This window comes from Sitophilus oryzae, unplaced genomic scaffold, assembly GCF_002938485.1.
Source record: "Sitophilus oryzae breed Bouriz unplaced genomic scaffold, Soryzae_2.0 scaffold_1297_pilon_pilon, whole genome shotgun sequence".
NCBI lineage: Eukaryota > Metazoa > Arthropoda > Insecta > Coleoptera > Curculionidae > Sitophilus > Sitophilus oryzae.
Window position 1 is genome coordinate 8,946,463 of NW_022145945.1, and position 26,153 is coordinate 8,972,615.

The 26,153-nt window shown below is 31.9% G+C and overlaps 2 protein-coding genes across 3 annotated transcripts in view; one reads left to right on the top strand and one right to left on the bottom strand.

Annotated features, from left to right (window-relative positions):
* Window positions 1-18,970, top strand: part of LOC115874712 (G1/S-specific cyclin-D2-like) — a 98,055-nt gene extending 79,085 nt beyond the window's left edge. The window contains exons 4-5 of the mRNA XM_030889956.1: window positions 6,200-6,345; window positions 17,450-18,970. Of these exons, the coding sequence (XP_030745816.1) occupies window positions 6,200-6,345; window positions 17,450-17,635 (332 nt within the window). The 3' untranslated portion in view covers window positions 17,636-18,970. The remainder of the gene's footprint in view (window positions 1-6,199; window positions 6,346-17,449) is intronic.
* A 4,649-nt stretch (window positions 18,971-23,619) lies between these two features.
* Window positions 23,620-26,153, bottom strand: part of LOC115874713 (alpha-actinin, sarcomeric) — a 100,626-nt gene continuing 98,092 nt past the window's right edge. For both annotated transcript variants that reach the window (XM_030889958.1, XM_030889957.1), the window contains exon 15: window positions 23,620-24,186. In XM_030889958.1, the coding sequence (XP_030745818.1) occupies window positions 24,028-24,186 (159 nt within the window). In that variant the 3' untranslated portion in view covers window positions 23,620-24,027. The remainder of the gene's footprint in view (window positions 24,187-26,153) is intronic.

A 26,153-nucleotide genomic window follows, 5' to 3' on the forward strand; every position in this document is an offset into this window, starting at 1 on the left:
CTTGCAACGGTCGCGACCCAAAGCTTTTGATAATTTCGGAGAGTTTCGGCTTTTTCCGGAATTATATCGCCAAATATTGTTTATTCAAATGTATTATTATTTTCTTTTAATTTTATAAATAAAATACTCTGTGTTGCATACAAGAAACTATTTTATATAAGGACATGTATGAAATACCTATGAAACATTGGAAACCAACGTTATGCCACGATCCACGATGGTTTTTGCAGTTCACAGCACAGCTTTTTAAGTTTTTACTGCCACTTTTTCGCAATTATCACGGGTTTGAGTAAATAAAACTTAAATTAATCTCACAAGATAGCAATAATTACTTTGAAAATGGACGCTTTAAACACATTTCGGAATTTTATCAATGAGAGCGGTTTAGATTATATATTATAATTTTTGAAGTTTCTGACTTTGACAAGGTATATGGACAAGAGAAAATTATTTCTGTTTTTGTTTGCGGTTGTTATTTTGATGGGCATTTCAATCTAAATTTGGTCAACCTATTTTGGCATGAAGACGCTCTCAGCATTTTTGATGTTTTCATTTATAGTTGCCAAGTCGTAAATTATCGATTATTTATTGAGGAATGTATAGAAGAAAAAATAGTTTTTACTAAAGAGCAAGAGAACGCACAAGATCAGAATTTTTTTCATTTTTACTGACAGTTCAACAAGCAATTAAAATATTTAAAAGCTATTTAAAATATTTAAATTCAACTATTCGAGAACAGTTTAGTTTTTTAAAACAGATACGTCTGGATACGTCTACAAAACCGTTGACGTTCTGTTAAAATGACATTATATCCTAGTTAAACTTCAAAATTAACAATTACTACCTGATAACAATTACTTAATAAGGTAAAACCAAAAAACCCAAACTTTCTGTATGATTATTTTTAATTTTTGCGTATGTTATGTTTATTTATGTTATGTTCTTTAAAATCAAAAAAGCGATTGCCATAGATTACTAACATCTACAGATGCATGAGCAATATATTTATTTTTATTAGATTGTATTAAAAAAGCCTCTTTTATTTTTGTTTTAGAGGCTATCGCTTCTTTCATTATAATTTTGGCGTTATTAAAATTTATTCTGTGACCTGTGTCCCAAGAATGCTGACAAATCTTAGATTTGTATATAGGATTTTTTTGGATAGATGGAGCTATTACATTAGGAAACAAACAGCACTATAACTAAACATATGGATGTGGTAAATGAATGCTAGGGAGGCATTATTGTAATTAAGGATAGATCAAGAATAAATCTACATTATGATGATGAAGATCAGTAATAGATATATAATTCTTGCATTACGGCAAATTGGCACGTGTGGGGATTGCTTTAATACTTCGTAGTGTTCGTTTCTGTCTGGCTGGTCGTCTTCCGCTCGACCGGTTTCTCTGAGATCGCGTTTAAAAGGAAACCCGACGTCGCATTCCACTCAGGACGGACACCCTGACATAGGAACCTGCTGGTCGTACCGATAATGTGTACATTTGCTTATGAAAAAATTCGCAATTGATGAGACTTCTTACAAAAGAAAATCGAGACTTTTACGCAAATATGCAACCGACATTGAGAGTTTGACATCATAGAAGGGCACATTAAATGCCGAAGCAGAATGGATGGAACACTTGTTCTTTCGTTGGTTGTGTACCCATTAGATTAGGTTATATGGGGGGTTCAGAAGTCAACTGGATCAAGTCCTAGAAGATAATTATTGAGAAAATGAGAGTTAAAGTTTTTTTAATGTTATTTAATTAAAATGAAACAAGCTGGAGAAGAAAACTTGACACAGTTCTTTATTACATTTGAAATTGTATAATGACAAACTAAAATAACTCAAAATACAACTGTGGTCATTTTTAAGAATGTTTGTTTATACTTTTTTGGACTTGAATCACTAGTTTATCTCTGAAAAAATTTGAAATTTTAGATATAAGTTGGTTCATCGGTACATTCTTCTTCGTCATTAAGGGATTTGTTGACTTCATATTGCCCATTAGCAGTGTTTTCTTTGATTTTTATAAAAATTATGGTACATAGGTGGGATAAAGGGAAGATCCTTCATGTGTTGTCCTTTAAAGTCTATATGAAATGACAAGATTTTTCTTCCTCTTTCTTCCTCATACAGTTTTATTCAGATCAACATGTCAGATATCTAAGTATTTGTAAGAAAAGCAGCCTAACTTATTGATGTAGTAATAGTGAAAACAATGATAAATTAAACTATACTTTCAGAATCGATAGAATCAGACCTTTCAGATGGCTGATAATCTGATTCACTTGGCGCAAAGGGTTCAGATTTTTTGTTTCATTGTCATCCATTTTATCAAAAAAATAATTTCTTTAGCTCTAAACTTTAGCACGTGTGTTAAAATCGCGCACAGCGTTAAATTTTATGGACTTGATCCAGTTCACTTCTGAAAGCCTTCAACAGAATATTCAGAAACCAAACAGAAACAGGCTATAGCTGCTTAATGCGTGAAGCATGCTTTGATTCATTTCTCGACTGAAAGAAACAATATCTTATAAACGTCAGAATATATAGGGGTGAGCCACTTTTGAGACGCACCCGGTATAAGTTTGATACCTTTCAAAGTAAGATTGTTGAAAACGATTATAGAAGTTTTGCATAACGTATAACTGGTTCTGGTATTTTTTATTCTATAATAAACCTACGTTGATGGTATTTAAAAACTGCGGGACTGTTAAAAAGATATGGTCCCTTGGGTCGGAATGGTTTTATATATCGAACGTTAAATTTTTCGGCATTTAATTTTGGGTTAAGAGGATCCCAATGACTTGACATAAAACGCCACTATATTTGGGAGCATAATACATACCGCCGGTTCGGTATTCTCTTTCTTTTAAAGCTCTGGTCTCTGGTATATAAAAACCGTATAGCTTTATGATCTTTAATTTTTTGCACGAAATATTTCGGTAATGCAAAGCCAAGGAAGCCAATTCTTGCTTACCCGATTTGAGCCTCTCACAAGTATCAAATTTTTTCTTTAACAATCCGCTCGATTTATTTTTGTCTGCAATCTTACATAAACACAGCCGGTATGATAAGTTATTTAAGAAGAATATTATAAACGAAGTTGCCAAATAATTATTACGGCGGAAAAAATATTATTTTTGATTATCATTCACTTAAGTATTTAATTTTCTTTCCATCAGATACTATGTTTATACAACAATTTCTTTGATAAATGCGAAGTAAAACTTGAGGAATCAGGATATTAAAAACAGAAAATAGTCAAAAAAATAAAAGAAAAATAATAGTCAACTGTAATAGAAACCAGTCGAATAATCAAACCGTACCAAGAAAGGTTCTCTGCTATGTTGGAACTAATACTACACTTATACCTACTAATTAGAAAAAAATGGCGCCGGGAGGCACGTTTAGCTGCCCATACTAAAATATGTTAATACAAAGTTGGTAGGCAGTTCTTTTAGTTTCAAAGTAAAGGAATTTTTTCAATTTTTTTTATCTGAAAAACTGCGACTTTGACTGATTTTGATGTTATTCCAAATTTTGTTGCAAATATTATTCCTAATCTTAAATTGAAAACCGCGTTTCGCTAGCTACTGTAATTTTGGAGTTAGGATTTTTTAAAATTTTTTACCCCGTCCCATACCCTCTTACCAACCCCCCACCCCCCACCAAAACTAATGGCCAGATTCTCGGGTGCCACAGTATTTTTGTGACAAATTTGGTTAAAATCGGTTTAGCGGTTTTTGAGTTATCGTGTTACAGACGGACACCATGAAAATATTTTGTATTTAGGTCATTTATGACCCAAATATCTCATTTTGAGTGAAATTAAAAAAACTTTTTTTTTGCCGATCTTAATAGCCTCTACCATACCTGTTGGTATGGTCGGCTAAAAAATAGTTCACTTACAAATCTCTATTACATTTTTCCAAAATACTTACTCTACAACCTTTATAAAAGCTCTTAACGTGTTAAAATCTTATATTGTGAAAAAAAAGAGTGTGCAATCAAGCTGATTAATGAGCATCTAAAGAGGTTTACTGAAAATTTTCCAATAAACTTGCTTAAGCCTCTCTTATCCAAACTGGTGTGAAATCTGATAAACCTTACATTTTTTCTTTTTTTGTTAAAGATAAAAGACAACGATGGTGTAATATAGGTAGGAAATATTTTGAATTTGTAGAGTAGATATATTTTTTCTCGAACTAGATAAGTTTTTCTCAGTAAAATGTTGATATAATGTCTCTCATTAATATTAAGAAACTAAACTAAAATTAGCTGAAAAGAAAAACAATGTCTATGCCTTTGTAATGGGTGTCTTTCTGTATTTTTGAACGAAAATCGCCATAAAACAAATACTTCAAAAATGCCATATGTGTTTTATGTCAAAAGTCACAGGTTTCAGAATTCGGAACCCACGCAAGCAGTTTTTTCAGTAGCTCTATACTAGACACAAATTTGACGAACTACTACAAGACACTTAAAAGCTTCAAGTGGTTTACTACCCTTGTCGTCAAAAGCAAAACAACACAACAACAAAACTCGCCTCCTTAACAACACTTTAAGGGCCATTACTACCGCTTTCCCGTTCAAAATATTCTAATAATGTTGTGATCAGTTTTATGCAACGACTACTAAGCTATCTTGTACACTTTCTACTAAAATATGTTCTAAAAAGAACAATGTTCGACTGCAAGGTCTGCTAGTAATCATTTTTAAGCTTAAAGTATAACAAAATTCATTTAAACCAAAAACTCGTAATACAAAACTAAAGTGTCAAAACGAATGACAATGTCAGGAAATAAATAAAAAAATGTGGCAACTTGACTTTTTTTACAGCAGAGCTACCACCTGAATCCCCAGCGCTAAATTTAAATTCCAGTTATTCAGTGATACGCCTAAAGGTAGTATCAGACATAGCTACTTTTGTTACGCAGCAAATTAAAAAACTGCGCAACTTGATCCGCTGCAAGTGTGTATACCTAGGCAACCTGCAACGTTGCGATCGCAGCTTGGTTGCGTAGGCTACTTTTTTGTTGCGCGCAGTTTAAGAAATAGCCGTGTGTGAACAGTTGTTGAGGAAGATTGCAAGTGCAGCAAAAGATTACTAATTTACTAATAATCTAAAGAATACTAATTTGTTTATTTATATTATATATACCCTACCTTTAACCTTCTTAGCTCCATCTACGGTAACGTGGATGAAGCAAGCAAGATTACTAATCAGTTGAAACTTTTACTGCGGACATCGGTGCAGTATTCTGTTGGTATGCCCGAAATGTATACACTTTTTTTCAGTTAACTCCAGAATTTATATGTAGGTATTTAGTAAAGAATTGACCGACAAATTGCGATGTCGTCGAAGTCAAAACAAGCGATTTGGAACAAAGAACAAGTAAAATGTTTAATATAGAAGCGGTAGAAGCAAGGGAGTGTTATGGAACGCAAAAAGTCCATTCTATCACAACCAAACGAAAAGACCAGCCGCTATTTCGGAAATTTCTTCTGAATTACATACGTCCGATGAAGACATAAAAAAGAAAATTCACACGTTTCGTGCACAATATTCGAAAGAACGTTCAAAAATGAAAAGTTCCAAATCTGGTTGCGGAGCAGACGAAACCTACAAAACAAAATATGCTACCAAAATATGATTGAAAAGTAGCGCTTTGGTGTGAACATATGAAAAGCATGTAGTGTCGACCTGCAACTTTTTTAGGCAGCTGCTGCATAAAAACTGCGCGTTTTGGGCTATTTTCTGCTCGTGTATAAACACTGTATGCAACTTTTGCAGCGGCTGCAAAAAAATTGCGCAACAAAAGTAGCTGTGTCTGATACTACCTTAATATGTCCATATAGTTGGCAACAATGAATTTAAAAATTGCTCCTTCTATTACGTAACTAAAAATTTAATTGTTATCGTTATCGCTTATATATGAGGACATTCTTGTTCTTATTACATGCATTAAATCGTTTCATTGTACGGCAGTACAATAGGTTCGGTTTTGGCACTAAATCAATCAGAGTTCGAGAACAACGAGAAAAAAAAACGCCAAACGCAAATAAACGAACATCGAAAAGAAAGCAACCGACCGGCTAATCTGTCAATGCGAGGCCTCAAATTTAAAGCGAGATCGCCCGGGGCGCCGCTTCGACCGTTCCTTAATGGTACTTCTTCTCTGTTCCCAGAATTCCAATTCTCGAGGTACCACCCAAGTATAGTGGCCTGTGCGAGCATATCCTCGGCGCTGCTGGGCCTCGGCTGGCTGGCCAAGAGCAAGTGCGGCCCCGACGCCCTTCTCGACCAGCTCACGGAGATCACCAACATCGAAAAGGTAAGGTTTATGCACACTCTCTTTGCTGTTCTTTTTTCTGTCTCGCCCAAAAATTCGTTAAATTGGTCTGGTCTTACCACTGATCTTGGACTACTTTTCTAAGCACAGTCGAATTATGTTATTATAAGCACGAAGGGATAGAAAAAGATGAGCGCTATTGAATACAACTGAATAAAAAACCCTCTAATTCAGAAATATGTTGTATTGAATGTTAACAAATATTTGTTCATATACCATAAACGTATTTATACAGGGTGAGTCTTAAATAAGTTCAAATATTTTCAGGGCTGGTAGATCTCGATAAAAGAAACATATTTTCTCTTTACCATTTTTCAGATAAGTCCAAAATAACCGAGTTGTTTAAGTTTGAAAATTAAAAAAAAATATTTGACTTTTTAAAAAAAAAATTGATTTTTTGAAAAAATGTTGAGTGCCACCGGATTTTTTCTGTATTTGCATCCCTTTTATTGCCGTAACCATAGAGTAAAGCCGTAACTATGGTAATATCTGAGATTAAGGAATTATACCGTGGGAAAATTTGCGATGAACAGGTAGTTCTAAAAAGTTTTCGAAATACATACAGGGAAATTAAAAGACAATGCACGATTTTCAACATCTTTTTTTAGCGAAATAAACCTCATAGACGTATTCCTGGAGTCGAAATATACCACCCCTGAAAATATTTGCACTTATTTAAGACTCACCCTGTATAGGAATGCATTATTTATGGCTAAAAATACATATGTATGTACATTCAGACATAGGTAAATTTATGTGTCCAGCATCACTTATTTAGTTATCGTTAACTAGTAACATATAAGGGAAATTAAAATAACTTTGGTTGCACATCATAATACGACCACCAGCAAACTCCATAAGATGACGCATGGTATCATTGATGATGTGCACCCAAAGTTGTTTTAATTTCCCTATTCATTTAGATGAATATTTTTTTTAATTTACTAAATATAAATCTAATGAATAACTTCAGAACTTGAAAATAATTTACAACGATTTCTCTTGGTTGACTTACCTATAAATATAGTTTATATCAAATAAATTTTAGTCACGTGATTAAGCTTGCCCAGAACAGCGTTGCCAACTTTTACATATTTTCTTTTTAGGAAACAAAAGTAAATTAAACAAACAAAATACAAGAAGCAGAAGAAGGGGCCAAAAAAGTATATTAATTATAAATATATAAACAGTTATTATTTACTTGTACAAAACTCACCTCCTTAAAGGATATATAGGGCCATTACTATCGCTTTCCCGTTCAAAATTTTCTAATAAAGTTACCATGCTTTTTTGCGGTTATTAATCGGCTTATCTTGTACACTTCACACTAAAAGAGGTTCTAAAAAGAGCAATGTTCGACTGTAAGGTCTGCTAGTAAAAATTTTTAACCTTCAAGTCTCACAATACAGTTCAATAATTTAAACCAAAAAACCGTAATACAAAACTAAAGTGTCAAAACGAATGACAATGTCAGTAAGTAAATAAATAAATGTGGCAACTTGACATTTTTTACAGCAGAGCTGCGACCTGAATATAGCGGAAAATTTAAATGTCCGTCAGTCAGCGCGGCGCCAAATAATATGTCCATGGTTGGCAACAATGAATTTAAAAATTGCACCCTCGATTACGTAACTAAAAGTTTATGGTATAGAATATATATTATGTTTTTCTTAACTTCTATCACTCTGTACATTATTGAAAATCACGCACAATTAAATAGTATTAAAAATAAAATCTGGAAACAAAAAAATTAGGTTTAAGTTAATATAATGTGCGAGTTCGTTATACCGTGGATACGCTACTGTATAATCCAATAAAACCAGTATCACCTATTAGAATTTTATATTGAATTACTTTTATTAAACAAGTATTTCTTGTAACCGGAACGTCAAAAGATATATTTCTGATTTTTTATGTTTTAAAATTATTAATGCGTTTCTACACTTCATTCAACTCCGATGCTCACTTAACTGGTTATCAAAGTAAGCGCTGAATTCATTCCAAAAAAATGTATTAAAACACGAATTTAACGAGCTTTCAGTAAAATATTAAGTCGATATTTTCTGCTTATTAAGTTCAAAGAAACTGCATTTTTCCATAACAACAGGAAATGTTTTACCCACGCTAGTGTAGAAATAAAAAATGGATGAAAGCTATTTATCGCTTTTTTCCATTAATTACTGCGATCTTACAGATCTATTGTGCGTTCCCCTTTCTTGAGTTATAACTCATAATACAATCTCAGGGCTTGAACAAAAGCCAGTACCTGAAACGGCTCCACAGAGTCCAGCTCTCTATCTTCGACATCAGGCTATTATGGCCAACAGTTGTCGTCTCGGCGCACCCAGTGATAAGGTGTTCTGGTGTTTCCCCATTTTCCCTACATAATCTACATTCGCAGTTTTTTCTCAGCTTTAATCTACTGAGGTGTTCGTTGTGGACACAGTGTCTTGTTAGAAACCCCGTGACAATCCGAAGATTGTTTTTACTTAACTCAAAGAAAATCTTTGAATATTTTCTCGGTCGTAAGTTCTTTTCCAGACAGCTACGGGGAACAACAACAATGACCGATTTTTGTTCAATGACCAATCTTCAACAAGTTCAAGCACTCAGGAAATAAATTTACTTTCTAAAAATTCAACTCACCTGTCATCGTCTGGAATTAATTTAACCAATTGTACTGATATTATAATTAATGTTTACAATAAATAAACGTATTTAGGTACCTTTTTTGCATGTTTCTTATTTTAAAATTTGCTTGTTATTATGAATTCATAATAGAACTAGTGCTGTTATGAAAGCCATAATGACATCCAAATGACAATGTTAAATTTGTCATAATGACATTGTCGTAGATTATAATCATATTATAATTTATAATGATTAATTGGCATATTTGTCAATAATATTATTTGACTGCAATGGTTTTGAACTGCGAATATATCGACCACACAAACATTCCTTAAGGTCTCTGTCTTTCTTCGGTTGTCGAATATATCCGTCCGGTGGTTGTTGTGGGCGGTACTTTCCAAGAACAGCAAACCAGTCGGCGGCGAATGCGTGCTTTTGAACCGAATGGTACTACTATTTCATTCAGAGCAAAGAGTTCGCGTTTCAGCTCTTATTTAGCATCTCACATTCCTACAGATGTTTATTCAGAATCCGTTTGCGGATATGACGACATCAATCACCTTTTCAAAGAGGGATAATATGGAAGTGCTTTTTTGTTTTTCTTGTATAGCTTAAAGTGCTTAAAGAAATGCCATATACAAGGTGGTCCGAACTGTATTCCGGAAACTTCGGCAGCATATTCTGCAGAGAAAAATATGTAAAAAAGTTCGTATAAATGTATGTTTTAAAATGCTTAGTTTCAGAGATACAGGGTGTAAAAGTTTCATTTTTAGTTGGTGTCTGAGAGTTTTTCGACATGAGAAATTTGATTTTAGGTCATACATTTATAGAAGTTTTTTACTTATTTTTATCTGCAGAATATACTGCCGAAATTTCCGGAATACAGTTCGGACCACCCTATATAATTAAATTAAGAATTGACTGATTGAAAAGGAATCTCTTCCATTTTGCTTCTTATATAAAGGAATTTTCGCCTCTAAAACCAACAAATTTTTAGAAAAAAAAACTAAAATCGTTTAAAATTCTGAAAATTTGATTTTTTTTGGAAATTTTCAAAGTAAAATAACTCGGTTATTTTGGATTTATCTGAAAAACGGTAAAGAGAAAATATGTTTCTTTTATCGAGATCTACCAGCCCTGGAAATATTTGCACTTTTTTAAGACTCACCCTGTATGTAGCTGCATTTTTATTAAAAATTTCTTTAGATTAAATTTCTCATTTTGATATATATATATATTTGTCAATCCCGGTTATTAAAATGCCCAAATTATAGTTCTAATCCCGGAATTTCAAAACGGGATCCCAATCCCGAAAATCGAAAACCCTAGTTGTATTTTTTTTATATTGAATAAAAATGATTTTTAAAATACGAGGAAAAATAATTTTTTGGACATTTCGCACTTATTCATTTTCATTATACACACTTACTCATTTGTATGGCATATTAAATGTAACGTGAAATAAAAATAAAAAATTAGCTACTTGTTCGTCATTCGCTTGGAACTCGGAATTGACCTATAGCGCTGAGTGATAGGCGCCGTCAGTTTCAAATAAAGCCATTATTTAAAACACATAATAATTTTTATGATGCATTGAATAAAGGCGCCGCAAAAGCAACCGTTATCGTGCACCGGATACGGCTGTAGGTAAATAAAACGGCGAAACTCGAAATCCATATTTCCCAGCTATGCGATAGGTCGCGGGTACTCGCTTTTATGATAAAATTCCCGGAAAGTAACGATATAGTTTAGTTTATAATACATTTACATACGTAGAAATCATTACAATATTACCAGACACTGGCAAGTTGGAAGCCTTATCTTACTCGTTTTATTCTATTGCAAAAATTCTATTTCGTTACTGGATTAACAACCAACAAGCAAAATAACATTGTAAAGCTTCGTTCAGAACCTCGCAAATAGTGGAATAATTTAGTGGTTTCAATTAATCTTCATTCAGAACCTCGCAATTAGAAGAATAAATTAGTGGTTTCAATTAACTTTATACTTTTTAGTTTACGATCATGCACAATGTTTAAAAATACAATTAAAATTATTAAAATACCCTAGCAATAGCTTGCGTTAGTCAGTTGTATTCATAGAGAAAGCCTCAACTTTTGATTTCTAACTTTCAACGTACTTGTATAACTTTCAACGTAACTTTCAAAATTAGTGCTAGACGAACGTCAAAATTAGTGGTAGACTCTTTCAAATGTCTACCACTAATTTTGACGTTCTGAATGCTTACATTGAAATTAAAGGAACAAACTTCTACGCTAATCGAAACCACTAATTGCGAGGTTCTGAATGAAGCTTTAATAGACCCAGGTAAGGTACCTTACCTATTTATCATTAAAAGAAGTATATCTATTATACTGTCAAGATGTATGAAGCGCTAAGCTGTATTACTGGTTGCATAACTGCATTACTGCTACATAACCGCAACGTGCATTGAGGAACCTGGCGAATTCGCCAGAAAGTAAAAGAAAATTACAGAATTCTTTAGAACGTTCCAGAAACACTCGCCAGGGGGTATATAAATGTCCGCGCTTTGGCAGTTGGCAGTTGGAAGTTTGATAATACCGCGTTTTAAATTGTGAATTAATTGGCGAAGGTGCCAGTACCGTTAGAGTAATAGTAGTTGCATCAATTGTGTTGTAAATAGTATAAGTTGTGTGTACAGAGTGAGACAAATACATTCGTTAAGTATTTTATCGTGAGTTTAAATTAGTGGACCTACGGAATCCGTAACAATGCTAAGGCAGAACCAGATATGTTAACATTATTTCTCTATTGACATATCAGGTTCTGCCGTAGTACCACAGAAATATGCGGTTACCATTTTTTGAGATTGTGTAAATAAATTTTCGAAAATAAGTAATTTTAATTGGTATCTATGACCAAATATAGCATACACAGTCTACATAATAAAAATGGTTTATTAAATAAGTCTTTAATATACAGGGTGGTCTGAATTGTATTTGGGAAACTTCCACAGCATATTCTGAAAATAAAAATAATTAAAAAAGTTCGTATAAATGTACGTCCTAAAATGCTTAGATAGTTTCAGATAGAGGGTGTGGAATTTTCATTTTTATTGAGATTTTTTCCAAATAATTTCTTTTTTTTTTGACATGAGAAATTTGACTTTGATGTCAATATGACTCCATTGACTCCTACTTGTAAATTGCTCCACCTATATTTTTTTAACTTCTTTGAAGAGTAATAACTTTTCGTTCGTACCTGTATAAAACTACCGAGTAAAAAATATACATTTAAGGGTGGCTGCAACGACGCCTCGTAATCCTGCTCTTAAAACATAACAGCTGTTATTTTTATATACAGGGTGTCCCAGAAATAAGTGCAAATATTTTAAGGGATGGTAGATCTTGATAAAAGAAACATATTTTCTCTTTATCGATTCTTAAATAAGTTCAAAATAACGGAGTTATTTTACTTTGAAAATTTCCAAAAAAAATGATTTTTTGCTAAAATTTTGAGAACCACTGGATCTTTTCTAGATTTTCTTTCTTATAAATTTAATCTAATACCTATGTTGCTATATTATCAAGAAATTATGTTTTTTAACTAAAAACTAAAAAAAAATCCAACATTTTCAAAAAATTTCGAATTTTCAAAATTTTATTTTCACGAAAAAAACTTCGTAGGCGTGTTTCTGGGGTTGAATGACTCTACCAGTTAAAATATTTGCACTTATTTCTGGGACACCCTGTATAAAAATCAGCTGTTATGTTTTAACAGCAGGATTACGGAACGTCGTTGCAGCCAGGTTTTTTACGTAAAAAAGGTCTCTTGGTAAAATTGGATAAAAACATGAATAATGGAAAATATTTTCATCAAGATATAACTGATATGGGTAGATATATATTTTGGAAAATATTATGTCTCTCTTGAAACAAGTATTGCATTCTGATTTACTCTCGTACAATTTCACAGACTGGTTCCATACACAGTTTATCCATATATTATGTATTTTTCCATTCATACTCGTTAATTTTTTATCTGTACTCTACCATCTTCTTTAATTAAAGATTTTATCACGAAGTACCTATCTGTTGTTGGCGATTTTTAACGCAGGATATACTGGCTAAAGATTATTTTCTTTGCTTTATTAATGGGTTCAAAAATTATATATTATTAACACTACAGAACAACTGTAGCTTACGATTACTAAATATTTTATGTTATATAGTCTGTCCAACGAGAAGATCCTTGACAGTGATAGATGTGTCTGTCATTTTAATTTCAAAGTAGTTTATTTTATTTTACAAAGAAATAAGTTGGTACAACTGGAACGCATAGCAGGAAATATTTAAAATTTGATTGACAAGATGACAAGTGATTACTTCAAAATATTGTGAAAAAAAATGTATAAAACTGAAAAAATGTAATCGAGTTATTTTATTTAATAAAACTGAAAAAATGTAATCGAGTTATTTTATTTAATAAAACCGGTATGTGTTAATACAAAACAAACAAGAAAAAGACACTACATACCAAAAAATATAAAAAAGAACTATTTTTTACTTTCAAGCTTTATGAAACTACCCGCATTTATGATTATATTTATCAATATAACTTATGTACAAATACAAATTTGTAATATTCCACAGGAATAAATAAAACAACATAGGTAAATAAAACAAACTATTTTATTAATAATAACACCTACCAAATTTTATACCTTAAAGGTTGATTAATTAACTTTAATCTTAATTTTTTTTAAACCAGTACCTCTTGACATTATTTTTCTGCAGTACTAAAATCCATTATTTACCTATCGTGTGATGTCGATATTTTACAGCTACTCCAGTTTTTAGTATGTGTTTAGTTTGATCCTTCTACCATATACGAGATGCACTTATCTACGACGAGATGGTATACAAACTTTAACGATGGGGTGTATAAGACTTTCTGCCTGGGCAGCGAGTATTAACCATAAACTGTGCTCTGGGTCTACAGTTAATTTTCACTCGATTTTTCCTCCACTTGACTTCAAAAGACACAAAACACACGTAATAATACGAATCAAAATGCATCATCTTCCAAAACGTAGGGTATTTAACAAAAGTTGACACAAAATTATAACCTATAATTTGGCAAGACTTTGACAAGCGTCAAAAATGACAAAAATCTAAAGGCGAGTTCATACGCATCGGCGTCCGTTTATCGTTCATCGTTCCGTCAAACCAATAAAATTGAAATACGATCTGTCATTTTTAAATAAACCAATAAAACTGGTTAAAAACAACAAGACACGACGCATGACGGATTTATATTTAAACCCATCCATAGATAACTTAAAAATTATTAGAAACTTTTTTTAGTAAAATAAATAGATTGGTATGGGACGTCATCTGCTTTTCTTCTGTCATCGTCTGTCGAAATCTTACCTGAGAAAAAAAACAGAGTATATTCTACTTAACAATATATTATATTGTATATATTTTTGTGTGGACATACGTGGACAGATTATAAAATTCCATCTAAATTTTTACTTGTCAGAAAAGTGAAATTATTTTTTTTAATTTCACAAACTTTTCAAAACTTTAAAAGTATTTTTGTTAAATACTTTTGTAGATTTCTATACACACAATTATAATTAATGATGTATTGCTATTTTTAAAATCGATTACACAGGTACATGAAACAAAAAAGTGACAGTGTAGTCTTCGATATGATTGGCAAAGAAATCCATTTACCTGTTGCGAAAATAATGATATAGCTTATTTCGAAGAACAGTAGAACAAAATAGTAAAAATAATACACGACATGTTTATTCTTGGTAAAAATAATGACTACATTTTTGTGGTTTGTGTTACACAAATATCATTTAATGCATAATTTTTATACATTTATTTTTAGTTCTACGTTTCCGTAGAAGCGGTTTATTTAGCTTAGCAAAATTTAAAAGGACTGAATATATTATTTTCAGATTCAATTTTTTGAGGAAATCACGTAGCCCACGCCGATGTTTTCTAATATATGCAGTTTCAGATAAACTTCAAAATAATATTAGATAGCAAGTATTTTTGGCTGCTTATCAAATATGGAATGTTTGCATTATTTAGAAAAAAACGATAATATATAGCATACAGTGTTCAGTAAAAAGTAATAAATGCATTCAGATGCAATATAAACAATAAAAACAACGGAGAAAATTTTGGTCAAATTTAAACTGTTATATTTTTGTTATTTTTAGCTCAATTTTCATGAATCTTTTAGCAAACTATATATAATTATATCAACATTAATCTGTAAACTCAGTTTTTTATAAACTTTAGTATTTGGCATATTATACAGGTTTAATCGAGGGGTTGCTTTTTACAACAACTTTGACACACCCTGTACAATAATTTCGTGTCTAAATTTTCCTAAAATATAATTTTACGGTCAGAACCATATCTCCTTAGCATTTTGTTTTTTGGATCATGTCAATACATGCCTTGGTTAATTTTTAAGAGCGAAATGAACTTGCCACCAAAACAATTTGCAATTTGTTCAATTATAATTTCCTTTTGAAGTTTTTTTTCAATATGACAAGACAGCTTTGGTGATTATTGTGAACTATACCGGGTGTTGCATCGTCGAGCGGGACATAGGAAATCCCATGTAAATTTTAATGGGGTCAATTATTGGCTTCCCTAATTATTTTTGAGAATAATTCTATTTAGGTTTATTGAAGAGCACTAAAACCCACATTCAAAAGAATAACTTTAGATATTTTTGATTAGCCCGTTTACGAGTTATCGCCGATTTCTTTTTAAATATTTCTCCTTTCTTATGGCCCTGTATTTGCTTATGAGCACCAGACAAGGTAAAAGATAACTGTTAAATGAAGTTGTCATTTCAGAAATTTATCTATTTAGTGCTCTATTATTATTATTAAAAACTGATACCTACATCGAAAATATTACCCATGAATTACACTACCGAAGAAAAAGTATTGATGGTTAAATGGTATTATCAAGGAAATAGTTATGAAAAGGTGTCGGACATGTTTGCTGCTCTGTATCCGAATAGACCGATACCTGGAAAATCTACAATCGCAAGGAATATCCAGAGATTTGAGACCCTAAGGTACCCTAATAAATAACTGCAGATGTGAAGCAAGGCAGGAACAAAGAGAAGATGCAAGAAGTGATACCTATATTAATAAGTTATTGAATGTTATTTGAGTTAAGTGGTAGAATAGCTTACAGCTAAACTTCGCCCACAAATTGTAACTATCTTTTTTTTATAGTACAATAAAGACGATTTATTATTATTATTATTATATTGTAGTAATACTATAATTAACCTTGGAACTGATTACTTTATTTTACTTAATTTCATATTAATTTGTATTTATAAATACATCTTTAAGATTTCCGATGTAGGAATGAGTTTTCAATAATAATAAAGCACTAAATAGGTAAATTTCTGAAATGACAACTTCATTTGACAGCTATCTTTTACCTTGACTGGTGCTCATAAGTAGGGTTCCCAACCGTCCCGGTTTGGCCGGGATTAACCAGGAATCAGAAAGTTTGTCCCGGTGAAAGTTTTGCCTTGGCCGGGACCTGGAAACTAAAAAAATGTGTACTACACACATAATATATTTTATTTTCTAATATTTAATGTCTTGCTTCAGTTATTTAAAAGCTTAAAAATAATTGTCCCGGAATCGCCGATGCTCAAGTTGGGAACCCTACTCATAAGTAAATACAGGGCCATATGAAAGGAGAAATATTTAAAAAGAAATCGGCGATAACTCGTAAACGAGCTAATCAAAAATATCTAAAGTTATTCTTTTGAATGTGTCACCAAAACCATCTCGCCTTATTAAAAATTACATCAAAAGTAATGATAACAGAAAAAATTGCAAACTGATCGTGATCAGTTCATTTCGCTCTTAAAAATTAACCAAAGTTGGTATTGACGTGATCCAAAAAACAAAATACTCAGAAGAAAAGGTTCTTACCGTAAAATTATATTTTAGCAAAATTTACACACGAAATTATTTCACAGGGTGTTTTAAAGTTAGGATAAAAAAAAACAACCCCTCGGTTAGTGCTGTATAATATGCCAATTAAGTAGTAAAGTTTACAAAAAACTGAGTTTACGAATTAAAGTTGAAATAATTACACAGTTGAAAAATTAATGAAAATAGGGCTAAAAATAACAAAAATATAATACTTTAAATTTGACCCAAAATTTCTCTGTTGCGTTTTTTTTGCACCTGAGTTCTGAGTGTATATAAAAATATATTGTTATTTTTATTATTCTACATTTAGACATCATAAATACTAACAGTATTTGTATACAGGGGTTTTTGCAAATCCATTATTACAAATCTGTGTGTAGCAAAATATTATTGTTGATTATGAATTTTCCCACTTTATGTCTATATAACGTTATTTTTTTATTAATAGATATTCTTCTTTCTTTGCAGGATTATATAGAGGAGTGTCTGCATCAAATCGAAATGATGCTGAAGGAATCTGCGGGTATCGACAACCCCGAGGCCTCTCAGACGGAGGAATCAGCTCTCAGACCGGACGAATTCACACCTCCGCCGCCAAAAAACCCGGAAATCGAAGTACTGACCCCCATTGACGTTCACGACGTCTACTTCTAAAGGATCAGTTGCCCGGTTTCCCGAAAACTCCACTTTGAAATACCTCCACATCGGTGTATGGCTGATGCCCGATAAAAACGATTAAGAAATATAAAAGAATTACGAGGTACCGCTCTTCGGTTCAGACCGTACCATACAGTTTCCATTTTGAGGGGAAGGCAAGAAAAATACGCTTCAATGACGATTTTTACGTTATAAAAATTTGTATAATTCATTAACACAGACTTTTAATTACGATAATGACTTCCGAGGGCATTTAAAACAAAAAAAGTGCAGTTGAGCACCTCGAGCGTCACTACATAATTTTTTTCACTTACCGTGAAATTTATCGAAAAATGTTTTTGTTTTTCCAGTTATATTTTTTGTGCAATATTGTATCAAACAGTTTCCTTTTTTTGTATATTTTTGAAAAACGAAAGAAAAATCTATATTTTTAGGCGTATGGAATTTAGTCACTTGTACATACTACTTAATTTTTAGGCTTAGAATTTTGTTCCTACTTATCTACCAATACCAAAATAGGCATAAATAATCATTTTTATACTTAAGCCGGCATCTCTAAACACAGAAAATGGTTAGTTTTTATTTTACATGTGGATTAGTATTTTTATTCTATATAATTTCTATTACACAACATATTGTATTTTTATAAATAATATCTATAGTAAATCATTGCTTAAAAAACAAACATTTATTGTTATCTTTAAAAGATAAAATTCATATTCGATATTTTTAATAAAACATACAGTAAATATCCTAAAAATAGAAAACTACCTAAATCTGTGTTTTAAGAAGTGTTACAATTGAGACTGTTTTTTTGTTATATATGTGAAAAAAGTATATATAAAACAATATTATAATTTACATTCGTAGTTCTATTCTTAATGTCCGTATATATGTGCATAATTATAATTTTTTGTAATGTTATCTTTAGCTCGCTTTGAAAACTACAGTACAAACTAATTTGGTGTTTACCATACGATAAAGTAGAATCATTGTAAGATGTCGTGTGACCTTGACTTTTATGTATAGATATAGTCTATGCATTGCAAAAAGGACAGACTATATGACAGTTGTTCTGCGTCATTTTAATTTAAAAGTAGATTGTATTTTCGGTCATGTCTATCGAAATCATCCTTGTTTTATATATACTTTATTGGGGATGAATTTGATAGGGTGTTATTAACTGTTATTAACCAACAAAGTCAATGTCACATGTCATCAGATTCTGATCTGATCTTACCTGAATTTACGTCACAGTGCATATTCATTTCAAATTTTGTGATATTTTAAAACACGTTGCCTGGCATGATCTTTTGATCGGTCGCAATAAAAAAAACCTTTACAGTGTGCAAAGTGTCAATAGATCGATTGGTTTAAACTAGTTGCAATTTTATTCTAATAGTTTAAGCTATGTAAGTTAGGTATTGTGTAATTTTAAGTCGTATAAGAACTGAAATAGTGTCGACTTGACATATGGAACGGTCAATTCGTGTTTAATAGCTAGATATTTTATTCCGATTATGTCGTATCTGTTCAGCACTGCCACTTGAGTCCAATACACTCACATTCATACGAAAAAATAAATTATATACCTCAGTTTAGTGTTCTCAGTGCCCTTAATAATTAAGAGTATAAATTTATCCGTATACAAATAATAGTTCTGTATCGACAATTGTAAATTTTATAGATTACTGTTTTTATTTGAAATAAATTTGTAATGTAAGATTTTGTGTTTAATTTACCATTTACTGGTAACTTTTACCTATTACTTTTTCTGCATTCCTCGTTCATCAAGCACTCTGAATGCATATTTGAAGTGAAACTTCTTACTAATAACTATTACGACTATTAAATTTAAGTATTTGAAGAACATGTTTAAAAAAGTGTAGTTTTTGAAATGCTGAAAAAGCGATAAATTAAAAATTAATAAATCATCTGATTCACTTTCACAAAATTTCTGTTAAAATGGTCGTCTGTCCGTCTGAGGACTTCAATCGGGTACCTTTATCAACTTGCCGAGTTTCGTTCCAATCGGCCAATAATTAAGAAAATCCTGATGATTCCGTCCATTGAGAGGCATCGGTTCGAAACGTTGAGGGCGTCATCCTGTAGCCCGTCCCCAATTATGCCGAAATCGATCCACATTCTTCTTAAATATCAAATCCTTAGTCCCACCCTGATGAAAATGTAAACGAAACGTCGCGTCGTATCCAAATATGAAGGGTGTGCAGCGTCATTCAAATAGCCTACCCACCAAATTTGGTCGCGATCGGACCACATCAATTTTTGACGTTTCTTACGTCAAAACTGCCATTATTGTGACACGTGTCGCACACGGTCAAGTTGGCCTTGGTCCAATCTATCGAAATTACCAAATTTTATTTAAATCGAATGATCTTTTCTAAGCCGTAGGCTGTCCTTACAATTTTTATTGCCTGTCGTGTCGCGTGTTGTGTCAAGGTCTTGAATGTTTACTCCCAGCGAGCGTAAAGAAGATTCACTTCAAAAACATTTTATCATTTTTTACATAAATTCACTTTTATTTTGAACTTCAAATAATCATCTTTTATAAATGAAAATACTAAGAACAAACAAGCTGATCCTCAGTTACCTTATTTTCTAAAAATTATTTTTTTTTAAAGTATATACAATAAAATACCTGGTGCGTCTCAAAAGTGGCTCACCCATATAACTTTTTATGTTTTCAGATAAAAAGACGAAATTTGGTACCTTAGTATATGACATAAATTATGATTGACTGACGTACCTATTCAATTGTTTTCGCTCACTTCCTGTTTCACCGGAAATGACTACGACATTTGATTTTTAAATGGCACCCTCGGTATTTTCTTACTTTATTCGAGAGAAAATAACACTCTGAATAGTGATGTAAAATACCCGGGTATATATTTTTTTGGGTAAATACCGGGGTATTTACCCAAATCGGGTATATATCAGGGTAATAATGAAAAAAATCTACTACCGCGTGTAATACTTTAATACTTATGAAATATACTCGGAAATATAAGTACTTAGAAATATTTTTTTTATTTTAATTTAAATTATGAATCTGAGTCAGTGTCAAATTTGTCAGACCCAGTGTCAGTGTCTGCATAAGGAATATATCCTTCTCCATTTCAAGGTCTGAATCCGATTCGCTTGTTTGGTAATGGTTATTTTCGTCCTCATCTATATCAACATCATGCTCTGGAAGTGTTTTTCTCTTCTTGGGTGGTCGAAAAGTGGAAGATGTAGATGGAGTTGCTGCCAACGTTTGCAGATCCGAGAGGATTCTAGGCTATTTTTATTTGTTACAGGAATAGAACAAACAGGAGTGACAGGACTCACTGTTTTGTTGTCACTGTTATCAGCATTATTTCGTAACTTCCAATTATGAGATAAATACGCTATTTTAGCTGCCCTTTCGGTAGTGAGCCTATTTCGTTTATTTGAATGAATCCAGCTAAACGTACTAAAAGTTCTTTCAGTAGCTGCGGAGGTTACGGGAGCACTTAGAATTCTGATGGACACCTCAGCAATGGAGTTTGTTCCACGTAGTCTTCTCCACCAGATAAGGGTGTTGCATACTTACAGGAATAACGTTTTCTTTTTAAATACCCAGTTTCGGGTAGGTAAATAAAATTTAGGTAAATACCCGAATTTTATTTACCTACCCGCTGGGTATTTACCCGATCCATATCACTAACTCTGAATAGAATGACATATCATGTCAACTTTTGACATTTTCGAATATGGTTTATTTGAAATTGTAACATGCGGTTCATAACGACAATTTTACTCAAAATACCAAGTGTGTGGTATCAAATCATTCGTAAAAAAATGCTTTTTCCAAATATGCTAATGAGCCACCCTCGTTCCATTTGGAAAAAGGGTGTAAAATATACGGTAAAAATACGATTTGGGCATCTTTTAACCGGCCAGGACAAAACATTAAAAACATTAGACGATCAAATCTTTTTCCAAGGCTCCTTGGCTAAAAATTTGTGTTTTTAACACAACTGTTTTAACAACACTCTAGACTGACATAAAAAATACAATTTTGTTTTTCATAGTTGACATATGATATTAAAATCGGTAAAAAATACCGATGATGCTATTTAAAAATCAGAAGTTGTAGTCATTTCCGGTGAAACAGGAAGTGGCCGAATCCATCTTAATTTATGTCATATACTAGCATACCAAATCTCGTTTTTTTTATCTAAAAGAATAAAAAAGTTATTGGGGTGAGCCACTTTTGCGACGCACCCGGTATAATACCGTATACATTTTAATAAAATGTTAATTCTTTCTTCTCAGTGTTCAAAATTAGGTAATTTTGTGCATAATTTTATAGTTCTAGGTAAGATATAAGAAATTTTCATACAAATTTTCACCCCTAACATCCGAGAGTATGAATTTTCAAAAATTGCTTTTTATACTGCTCAATTACACCACATATAATTTTTTTTTACAAAATTGCATACTTCTAGACCAGATAGTTATTCCATATAAAGGAATATAGTAGTAGTTTTCATGCGAATTTTCAAAACTAATTTCACCCTCTTTGGTGAATTTATGTAAAAAATGATAAAATGTTTTTGAAGTGAATCTTCTTTACGCTCGCTGGGAGTAAACATTCAAGACCTTGACACAACACGCGACACGACAGGCAATAAAAATTGTAAGGACAGCCTACGGCTTAGAAAAGATCATTCGATTTAAATAAAATTTGGTAATTTCGATAGATTGGACCAAGGCCAACTTGACCGTGTGCGACACGTGTCACAATAATGGCAGTTTTGACGTAAGAAACGTCAAAAATTGATGTGGTCCGATCGCGACCAAATTTGGTGGGTAGGCTATTTGAATGACGCTGCACACCCTTCATATTTGGATACGACGCGACGTTTCGTTTACATTTTCATCAGGGTGGGACTAAGGATTTGATGAATGTCAAAAATCGCTTGTAAATACTTAATTACGTCACTTTTTTTGTAAAATTTCATACTTCTAGACAAAATAAGAACGAATGTTCGTACAAACATTTACCCCTAATTTCAGCCTTTTAAGAATTAAATTTAAAAAAATCACTTTTAGTGCTCTTATGAACATATTATACCCCCTTTTTTGTAAAGTATTATATTCCAGAAAATATTTTTATTTATCTTTAAAAGACCAAATTAGTTTCTTGTGAATATGTATATAATATGTTCTATTGACTGTATCTCAAAAATGGAAATATTAAGATAAACAATAATTACTAGATTTTTTGGGGTAAAATGTAATCATAAGTTTACAAATTATGCGCTAATAGTTTTATGTTTTTTTATTGCAGTTCAAAATATGTTTGTGATGTACTTAAATAATATTAAAAGTGTAAAAAAATAATTAAGCGTATTTGCAATTTTATTTAAAAAAAATCTTAAATATTTAATTACGTGTTTTTATTACCTGCTTATCAAATTTTATGTAACAATATAAGTAAGAGGTATTCAAATAAAACGTACATAAACTTTTGTTTGAAATATATATTTATATATTTATGGCTTTACTTAAAATAATAATATAAATAAAATTTAAACGCTACCAAAGTGAAACTCACAGTTCTAGGCCGTGACATAAATAACAAAATAAATCTATAAACCACGTAAAAATCAAAACTAAACAAAGATTTTTCATATACAAAGCTAAATAGTGTCGAGAAAAAAGGGAGAAAAAGTGTAAAACATATTTTTTAATCTGTACAAACTAAATAAATAATTTTAATTTTGGATAGAAAGTATAATATTATGTATGTATGTACGTACAAGATAAAGAACAAAACAAAATAAAAATAAAAAGACAAACGTGTATGTTTTTATTCAAATAATTTAGGATAATATTAATAATCATAATTAAACTGAATTAATCTGTATATTATATAGCTACCTAAATTATATGAATATATAATGTTTTTTTTATCTTTTTAATAAATAGTTATGTGTTGTGTTGGGCATAAGTTTTTCTTCTGATTTTCAGTCAATTTCAATGGCACAAATACACCTTGACATGTGCTTTACATTTTTCCGTCGATATGTAACATATACTTATATATTTTTTGGCACACTACACTGTTCCTTTAATTAACAAAAAAAAGAAATATATTCGATTAGCTCTACTTGAGTTAGGAAAAAATCAGCTGCCTTCCATTCTGATGATCTGAGTGGTGATCTTTAGTAGTTATCGATGGAAAGCAGCTGTCGAAAACATGACAAATATCAATGATATAAAGTGATATAGATGGAGGGGAGATATTTCGATTGACGCCTCATTTAATTAATGAACTTACAGCTAAAGAAAACAAACACCCACTCGACTTAAAAACGATGATGATTTGGTTTTTGGTACGTTCACAAGTCGGACTCTCCATAGAGGGCTGTGGAGAACGACATGTAATCGAGGGCTCCGGGTACGCCGTTGGGTCCCTTGTAGGGTGGCATGCGCTGGATGCAGTACTCGGCTTGGTCTGGTGGCAGTTCCCTTCTCAGTTCATCAGGAAGAATGTAAGGCTGAAAAAAGCATATTTATGAATTTCTTTGAAAGTGGTAGGCAGTTAATAGCAGTTATTATTGTTTTTAGCACGATTTTAACTCCAAAGTCGAGATTATGTCTAAAACTTCTTTAAAACCATTAATTTTAAAATTTGTTTTAAACTATACACCGTAAGTTTTCTACGATGTTTATGAGTCTTTAAATTTGAATTTTTTAACATGTCTTGAAAACCGTACTTTAACAAGAGTAAGTAACGTTCACTGGTCAACGTATCCTCGAAAATGTATGGTTCAAGAAGAGTTGAACCAATAGTCCAACACGCTTTTTTTATTTGAAAAATTCATATTTACAATCACAAAACATCCCCCTTTAGAATTTTGACTTATATGTAATGAAATAAAAATAAAAGAAGCGCCCCCTTGAGTTTGTTCGCCTACTAAATTCATGAAATATTGATCCCTATATTTAATTTTTTTTTGAATACTACAGAAACATTTTTTTAATTGTAACGAAATAAGTGTATTAAAATTACATTATATATTAAAAACAATAAAAATTTTAATTTATACCGGGTGCGCCTCAAAAGTGGCTCACCCCTATATTTTTTTAATTTTTTTCAGATAAAAAAACTAGATTTCGTATGTTAGGTTAGGTTAGGTTAAATATTCAATTGTTTTTGATCACTTCCTGTTTCACCGGAAATGACTACAAATTTTGAATTTTAAATGGCACCCTCGGTATATTTCTACTTTATTCGAAGGAAAATGACACTCTGAATAGAATGACATATTATATGTCAACTTTTGACATTTTCGGATATGGTTTATTTGACATTGTAAGATGCGGTTCATAACGACAATTTGACTCGAAATACCAAGTGTGTGGTATCAAATTATTCGTAAAAAAATACTTTTTCCAAATATGCTAACAATCCACCCTTGTTCCATTGAAAAAATGAGATGTGATTAAAAATACGATTTGATGAAAGATGTACTAGACGATCAAAACTATTTTCCCAGGCTCCTTCAATAAAAATTAGTGTTTTAGCACAGCCACTCTAGAATGAAATTTATAATACGATCTTTTTCAAGCGAAAATGTCAAAAGTTGACATATGATATGTCATTCTATTCAGAGTGACATTTTCTATCGAATAAAGTAAAAATATACAGAGGGTGTCATTTAAAATCAAAAGTTGTAGTAATTTCCGGTGAAACCGGATGTGACCAAAAACAATTGCATATCCATCAATCCTAATTTATGTCATATACGAACATACCAAATCTCGTTTTTTATCTGGAAAAAGTAAAAAAGTTATAGGGGTGATACAATTTAGTTTGGCACACTATGGTTTCCATTAAAAAAAAACATGTTAAAAGAAGCCCTGGAACTGTATTAACCCCCCTCCTAAACATTCTACATTCATTCTCTACTAGTGATGTAAAAATTCTAAGTAATCGTTACAAAGTAACAGTTACTTTACGAGGACTTGAAGTAACGCTTACCATTTGGATTTAGGACTCGTTACTCGTTACTTAGCTAATTCGTTACTTTTGCGCTGGCAGTCATCGTAATCCCTGGAAATGCACGAACCGAGGACTCGAAACTCGATACTGAAATATTCCTTACTTCGACGTAGGTCTAGTTGTTATCAATATGTTTATGTTTAAAGTGTTGACTTGACGCCGGCCGGTGTTTTGGATGGCAAATGTGTGATATTTTTTATTACAATTATTATGATTGGCTGATTGGCTCATTCATGCCGACCCGGCGCGGCGGTCTGTCCCTTTACCGTTTGTTATCGCTTTTTTATTTAGGTAATTCCGCACGTTTTTTCAATTTAGTGGCCATAATTAATATAAGATATTATTTAGGGGTAGAGTGTGTTTTATTTTTTGATTTATAGTTGCTCGGTGGGCGAAGAATAGAATTGTTTATTTAGATTAATATGTCTTAGATATTAATTAAAAATGGATTCACGTTAT